The sequence below is a fragment of the Papaver somniferum genome, chromosome 6, assembly GCF_003573695.1.
Source record: "Papaver somniferum cultivar HN1 chromosome 6, ASM357369v1, whole genome shotgun sequence".
NCBI classification, from domain to species: domain Eukaryota; kingdom Viridiplantae; phylum Streptophyta; class Magnoliopsida; order Ranunculales; family Papaveraceae; genus Papaver; species Papaver somniferum.
The window spans coordinates 75,185,490-75,193,579 of record NC_039363.1 but is presented as its reverse complement, the minus strand read 5'-3'; the positions used below and the strand labels follow the sequence as shown (position 1 = coordinate 75,193,579).

The 8,090-nt window shown below is 37.2% G+C and overlaps 2 protein-coding genes across 2 annotated transcripts; both read right to left on the bottom strand.

Moving 5' to 3' along the window:
- Positions 1-213: 213 nt before the first annotated feature.
- On the bottom strand, positions 214-3,433 carry LOC113288011 (adenylyltransferase and sulfurtransferase MOCS3-like). The gene is made up of 11 exons (XM_026536937.1): positions 3,079-3,433; positions 2,890-2,982; positions 2,679-2,734; positions 2,385-2,449; positions 2,198-2,272; positions 1,983-2,061; positions 1,778-1,816; positions 1,580-1,688; positions 1,250-1,368; positions 1,031-1,147; positions 214-906 (listed from the first exon to the last, which is right to left on the bottom strand). Exons 1-11 carry the CDS (start codon positions 3,338-3,340, stop codon positions 514-516), a joined length of 1,407 nt encoding a protein of 468 aa, XP_026392722.1. The 5' UTR covers positions 3,341-3,433; the 3' UTR covers positions 214-513.
- A 959-nt stretch (positions 3,434-4,392) lies between these two features.
- Positions 4,393-7,792, bottom strand: LOC113288010 (homeobox protein knotted-1-like LET6). The gene is made up of 4 exons (XM_026536935.1): positions 6,887-7,792; positions 6,450-6,717; positions 4,951-5,180; positions 4,393-4,786 (listed from the first exon to the last, which is right to left on the bottom strand). Exons 1-4 carry the CDS (start codon positions 7,334-7,336, stop codon positions 4,559-4,561), a joined length of 1,176 nt encoding a protein of 391 aa, XP_026392720.1. The 5' UTR covers positions 7,337-7,792; the 3' UTR covers positions 4,393-4,558.
- Positions 7,793-8,090: the final 298 nt, after the last annotated feature.

Genomic DNA, 8,090 nt, shown 5'->3' with positions numbered 1-8,090 from the left:
TATTCAGACCCAAAACTGGGGAAGGAGTTTAAAACCAACTTGGGTCTTGGAGCCCACTTCCACAGGACAGGATATCAAACAAAAGAAAGGAATACAACTAGTCAAATCCAGTGCCCAACTACCTGGGGCACAGAAGAAGAAAAGAAAGGAGAGGTAAAAGGTACGATGGGTAGATGTTATACTCTCCGGACCGAATAAATAGAAATGAAGCCTAAAACAAACCAGATGCACCGAACAAATAGAAGGAAAACCCAACACAAACCAGGTGCGACCGTCTAAACACATGCAGTGTACCTGGGTAGATCCATTTCATTGTTGCAAGTAATGTCTCTGTTTTAAATTCCTGAGAGAGACGTTACAGCTTTCTCGATACATAATACTCATACTAGTGTAATACATTTACTACTGTTACTCGAGACAATACATTCCCTACTAAATCCCCCCATCCTTTTCATTTCTGGAAGGTACTAAACAAGAAAGTTGCGTAGCTAGAAATCAAGAGCAACATGAGTATCAGTAAGATGGAAAGCCGGGATCAACATTTTGGGCCCAAGACTCTAATCCACCAATAATATCCTTGGCCGAAGTAAAACCCATTTTGTGAAGGTAATCGACTGCTCTTTGTGAATCATTGCCTCTTCTACATACTACGTAAAGTGAAGCACTTGAGCTAGAATCAAGACCTTTGCGCTCTCTCTCATCTTTCAAAGCTGAAACAATTGCTGGCAGTTTTGCTTCTAATGTTGAGAGTGGAACATTCAACGACTTCGGGAGAGAAACGATATTGAAGTGGTGCGCAGGGCGCACATCGACTAATATGTGTGGTTCTCCATGAACAACTTTCTCTTTATATTCTTTACTGCTTATTCTGGCATTCTCAGGGATCAGCTTCAGTTTCATGGGTGCCTATACTCGGTAACAAAGACAATGTTAATAGCCAGAGATAGTGAATTTTCTGACCTGGCAAATCTTTTACAATACAATCGAGGTCAACATCGTTGACAAAATATGAGCAAGTTCACAACATTACCGTGGACAATGGAGTTTGCGTAAACTTCTCATAGTCAAAATTTTGGAAAACCTGAGGGGTAAATTCTGCATTTTCTCCGCAGGCTTCACAGTGTAAAGATCTTCCTCTTAGCTTGACCTAAAAAGTATCAATAATTCAAACTTCCATCTTTTGTCCAAAAACTGAAATCACGCATAATTTACAGAAGGAACTCTAAGATGCAAGGGGAAAGGAACATACAATACGGATTTTTGCTGATAGTGCATCAAAGAGAAGCATCCGGCCTGACAGGGGTTCACCAACATCACTTGCAACCTTTAAAGCCTCTAGAGCTTGGAGGCAGCCAATGACACCCGGGACTCCATAAACAAAGTAGAAAGAAGAGGAAATGTTAGTATTAGGCGACAACGTTATGTAATCGTTGATCTAACTACCAGAAATTGTGTGCTTGTACTTGAAATAATAAATTTTATTGGTGTTTCTTTTGAAAACCAACTAGTAGAATGTTGTTGTAGATAAGTAAATACATCCCCACAGGAGTCCATGGACTAACAGATACCAGTAACTTACCTACTCCTAGAACCCCACTGTCTGAGCATCTCTGACAAGCAGTTGATGGGGGTGGTGCTGGAAATAAGCATCTATAGCATGGACCTCCGTTGTGATTGTAAATAGTGAGCTACAAATACAAACAGTGTAAATACTAGTGAAATCTTCAAAAATCAAAAGTCAAATCCACAATTTATAAAAGAATGGATATGGCATTACCTGTCCTTCCAATCCTACAGCAGCACCTGAGATCAGAGGCTGCCAAAAGAAACATTAAAGAAGATTTATGAGGTAAGGAAAGTGGATATGACATCTCATGTCCAACTAACAGTTGAAATGAGCAAGTTGTTGACATCTTAAGCTGGCATAATGAGCAGGTGGAACCTGAATCTCTCATTCTAACAAACTTAATTTACTGAATTACCTTTCCCAACACAACACAGCAATCATTGATCATATACCGGCTCGGAGCATTGTCTGTAGCATCTACAACTATATCATATCTAGGAAATATACAGAGTCAAGGAAATCATAACTCAAAAAAACATCATTGATTCATCACAAAGTGTAAACAAGCATAGACAAAGTGATGCATTATCGTATGCAATGTGTGTACATATGCACATGTTCAGAGGATACTTGCTCATAATTTCCAAAGCATTGGATGTCCTAAACGCTTCTTTGTACTCCTCTATCTGAATAGTGGAGTTAATCCTGGGAACAGAGAACCGTATTAGACGAGTATCGTCCACAGTAATGTTCTATTTTTCGAAGGTAAACACAAACTCATAAAAAGATGTTGTGAGTAAAGAATTTGGATCCATACGCCCGACAAGCAGCAGCAGCAGATTTCACTTTTGACTGACCGATATATGCTTCAGCATGGATGATCTGCATAACAATTTGAATCCCATTTATATTTTATATCAACCATCATAAGTACAACAAATCAATCAACTAGCCGAAAATATCAAACTACATACACCCTAAAAATGCTAAAGTGAAGGTATTTAGGTTTCATAGGATGGTATTGATTAAAATTTTGGGTGACAAAACCCAGCATATTGTCTTTCAGAAATACTCCATCAACGACTACATGTTGCTTAATTTAGATACATACCTGCCGATGCAGATTATTAAGCTCAACGACATCATGATCTACAATACCCAAGCGGCCTAACCAAACCAAACAAACAAAAAAATAGAACATAGCAATCAGAAGACTGAAGTGCAAGACACAGTGTTTCAATAACTGTGCTCTGATACAAGGAATACTCGAATTGCAGTAGAAACACTGTTCTCCAAAATTATCGTAAGAGAGAAGATATTACCAATTCCACAAGCTGCAAGATATAACAAGGCAGGTGAACCCAACCCTCCAGCACCAATCACCAAAATCGATGATTTCAAAAGATTAGACTGCCCTATAATCAACCAAGTAGTTTCAGTTATAAGAGCGAGAAATTTTATACCAATAGACAAGTGGGGCGGAAGAAAATCACTCGGAACTCAGTACTAACCTTTTACTCCAAAATTAGGAAGCAATAGATGACGACTGTACCTATAAATCATATCTGAAGACAACCCATGTTCTGAATTTGAATCTAAGTTCAATAATGAATTAGGACAAGAACTAGAATCACTTTCTTTAGCAGTAGTATCATTACTAAATTGAGCTTCTAAAATCGATATTCTGTATTCTATAGCTTTCTTCTCAGCTTTCAATTTCTCAAGTTCTTGATGAATGAGTGATGAAGATGAGTCAAATCCATTAGATTTCATTACTGTAGAAACGAAGTTAAATTGATTAGTACTCTTAATCAAGATTGATATGCACAACCCTAAAATTTGCGATTCGCGAAGGGGGTTTTGATTTCTTTCACTTGTACCGTCTCTCCAATATTAACCCTTAGATCTGATGATTTTAATGTCCGAGATAGACGGTTAAGATTTTGGAATGGTCATCATATCATACGACACTTTTATGCAGTTGTACGGTTACAACCTCAATTCACAGCACATGGGGGGACCAGATAATAATAATGCTGGTCCTGCCCTTTGGGAACTTTTGTCATTTTTTAAAGTTACAGTGTAAGATTTTGTTTCTGGAAAGAAACAATAGTCAATGAGGAGATTAAGCAACGGCCCAACAGTAGCTACTGAAAGTGTTCTACAACATTCTCCTGGGTGACCTGATGAAACGACTTGAATGATTTGCCATTTGCTTTCGAAAATTGCAATATTATTTAAAGTCACGCTCAACATATAGAGATGAACCCAAACTAGTAGTCGTACCTAAATTACCATTAATCATGCTGATGACATGATATAAGGCACTCATCTCACTAAGCTCGTGCTAGTACTTCATCATATCATATCTTAATTGCTCAGTTCCAATCCTTGTTCCAGAGGAAAGGAGAAGCCATATATTATAGAGACCCATATAAAAGCTATATATTGTACTGCTATGTAGGTAACGTAGCCAAACTATGTCATCACGATAAGTCATGGCTGATGGCTCCATCTACTTCTTACTGTAACTTTTGTGTTTTACGAACACTTTTGTTTTGTCCAGAAAACAAAACACGCCGGCATAACTCAAGTTTCATGTGTAAATATATATAACCTCGACACTTGCATAAAATATAGCTTCATAAAGCTACCTACCGTGATTATCGCAAAACAGCAACTATTTTAATACTTACTGATAGATAACTACATACTTGCATTCGCCACTAGCATCTATATATAAAATTACTATTCCCATTTATCTCATTGATATATATAGCTTCAGAATAAAACTTGTAGAACAACTTTCATACTTAACCAGTAACGATATTAAAGCAGCCAAATGCATAAAATCCAGATTAGGAACAGTTGTTTATATCCTTATAGCAGTTACGTAGTTTTAAACACCAAATAAAATGGATCGTACTTGATAATATTTTATATATTATTATATATAGTCTATAAGAAATATGATCATCGATATCTTGAAGATCACATCAACGATGATGGTGCACATGAGTAGTCGATTGAGAAAGGATTAGGCGTCAGGAGGTTATCAATGTAGTATTGATGACTAGGGTGCATATGAGCTGCATCCATCACAACAAACTGCATGTCCTCTGACGGTTTCCAGTGCCGCTTCCTTTGATTTATGAACCAGTTGTTTATCTGCTTTTGATCAAGCCCTGTCGACTCTGCCAGCGCTAATTTCTGTGTCTCCTGAAAACCATCATGGGTTTGCAGTTTGCACACATTACATTAGCACAATGTAAATGATGGAGAAACAAATATTATTGGACTGATATATGTGGAATTTGGTGTTCTCTAATGTTGTGGTAAACATGAGGAGTTTCTCAAGTTAAGGAATGGACAAAGAAACATACCGATGGGTAGGGCCACTTATAATATCTAGTCCACCAATCCATTAACTGTTGCCTTGCGTCCTTAGGTAGTTTCCCTTTCTTTCTCTTCTTCAAAAACTCCTGCTTTAGACTGCCGAGGTATCCACTATACTTGCGCAAAAGCTGAATTTTCAATTCTTTATCATCTGCTTGAGGATCTATGAAGTTCTCACTAGCATCAAAATCTTCCTCGGATGATTCGTTATTTCGACCTGCATTTGTTCATCATTTTAACAATTGTATGCTAATCAAACAGGTAAACAAGCTGATAATAAACTATCTATCCAAAGCACAAAACTATTTGTATGCTAATCAAATACATACACGAACTAATAACCAATATAACCAGCTGGCTAGAAAACTAGATACTAACATATAATGTGCATCACCAAGTCATTATTTCATGGCTAGACCCATAGTGAAAAGAAGCAGTTCTCTCTCCAGCAAAAAATAAATTAAGCATGCACTAGGATAATCTCTTTCACCAAATTCGTGATTAGGTGCCCATACAGAAGCCCCTTGAAACTGAATCAGTACAAAGACGAAGAAATGATCATTATATTGATAGACTCATTCCCAATTAATCTCATGTGAGTAAATTATTCATAGTACTTGACTTGTTATAAAGTTATGTTCTAGAGCCTCAGCTCCAGTTAGACCAGACAACTTGGTTGATATCTTTGTTGGTTGTAATTTAATAATTGAGTCGCACCACATGCAAAGATAAGGAATTCTTATCGCATCTCATTGTTATAATTTCCTGAATCCACTTCAAAAGTCATAAGATGTTAGCTGCAAATCCTTCGCTAGCATTACGACTCCTGCGCAGACTGGCATTCTATTTCAGTTTTTAAAAACAACAAGATGAGTGATAACATCAAATTACTTCAAAAAAAGTCATAGTCAAGATAAACCAAATATCATCAACGCTCCCTGCAATTTCATCAGAGAACGCAAACAAATTTATTTAGTCATGAGATAAACTAAGTGACAACCAGATTTGATCGACTAGCTAGGTTCTAACCCTATCATGATAAATGGAGTTATTAAAGTCAGAGTACTGGATAAATTTACTATGAATGAGTACAAGAACTACACTTCATTCAATATCTCTTTTACAGTTTTGATTTACATACATAAACTATATATATTTCCATTCCTGTGAACTAAAACTGTCTGCTAGGTTTAACTGAACCAGATCTGAAGATGTTATAAAAAGCAAGAGAAAAATCTTTTGGTTCTAGAAAGATGAAATGAGATTCTCCTGACTTCTCTCTCCCCTCTCTTTCAATCACTCTCACAATAAAAACAAGGAAGAAATGTACTAACCAAGCTGTGATGTATGACTACAACGTCTTGAATATGAAAACAAGAAAACAAGCATGAATTCAGGTAGATCAACATATTGGTTAGAACTAGGAGTAACTTAAACACTACATAAATTAACACAAGCTAATAATCGGTTTAAGATGATTTTTCACCAGAATGATGATCCGAAGAAGTAGAAATGGTAAGGTTTTTCAACTGAGCTTCAATATTAGAGATGAAAATCATGGCTTCTTTGAAAGGTTTGGTAAGTTCTTGTTCATATTTTGAAAGCATCTCACAGTAAGCTTCCATGAACTGATCAAGACCTGGATCTTCTCCTAAGGATCCAAGACCACCACTGCTACTACTACTACTCATCCTGCTCTCCTCTGATGCAAATATTTCCTCTAACTTTTTGACCACTTCAGCTGGTGCTCCAATCTGCAATAGTACGTAGAAGTCATTTTCAGTATCTTCAGATCAAAGATCCATCCATAAAGAATGACATGAAATTTAGGTTAAAAGGAGGCCAGAGAGAGGAACGGTCATCTGGGGTTGTTGGAAAGGTAATAATCAATCTTACTTAAGGTTTACAAATTGTGTGGAATACCTTCTGACAGTTGATGTAGGCAGTTAAGAGACGAAGGTAGTGAGGATGAGCCATGATCTTAGCTCTTTTGAAAGAACTACTACTGGTGTTGTCATGCTGCTTATCAATATTGTTGTGCTTCATCATGAAGTAATAGCCAGCTGCTGCGTGTTTGTCATTGTCATGATCACCATACATCTGAAGATGATGATGATAAGAAGATCCTAAGTTTTGGTTGTTGTTATTTGAAGAGAGAGGAAGAAACAGAGTGTCGTTGTTGTTAACCATTTCTGAAGAATTAGGTTGAGGATGGTGATGAGGTGGAGGAGCCATCACCATCAACATAGATGAAAGACCATTACTTCTACTACCACCACCACCAGTACTCACGTTATTTCCTCTAAAACTCATCAAACTGGCAGCTGTTGCACCATGATGATCACTGCTACTTCCTCCACCACTTCCCTCCATTTTATATATTTCTCCTCTCTCAAACTATCTCTATGAAAATATGGTCTCGTTTCTCTCTCTTCTTTTCTTGGCGTGAAAAATAGGGTCTCCCGGATTTTGCGCCAAGAACTTTATCAGAATTATCTTTTGTTTTGTTTGTTTACATCAAAATCCTAGAGAAGAACTTGTAGTACTTGTTGTTTCTTCTGTTTGGCTCGTCTCTCTAAAGACAAGATTCATCAATTAAACTTCCATTAGAGATGGGGGTATTTCCCTTTCTCTCTCCGGGCTCTCCCTCTCAATACACACCCTCCACAAGGCTTTAAGTAAAAAGAAACCCTTTAATTCACTGTTGAATTGTGCTTGTCTGAAAGAGGGATGATCAGTGAATGATAAAGATTGTTGATAGATTTAGAGAGAGAGAGAGTAGTCAATAGTGCACGCAGCGTCTCGCAAAGGGTGCAAGTAAGCACTGTGTGCAGGAACTAAAACCAGGATATAAATGCAGGCCTATATATATCCTAAGGTAGCTCAAGTAAAAGTTTTCCTTCCCAATAAACCAAACCCTAGCTCTACCTACAGTATACGCTTAATTTATTTATTGTAAAACTAGTTCTTTATAAAAACTGGCGGATTATTTGATACATATTTGGTGGTAGACACTAATAGAGACTAGAGAGTAGTGGTACAAAATGGCATAATAGCACAGCAACTGAGAAGGTATCATCTGACAGGGGTTTTGATAGCCATCAGTCTCATTCATTCATCATGTTCT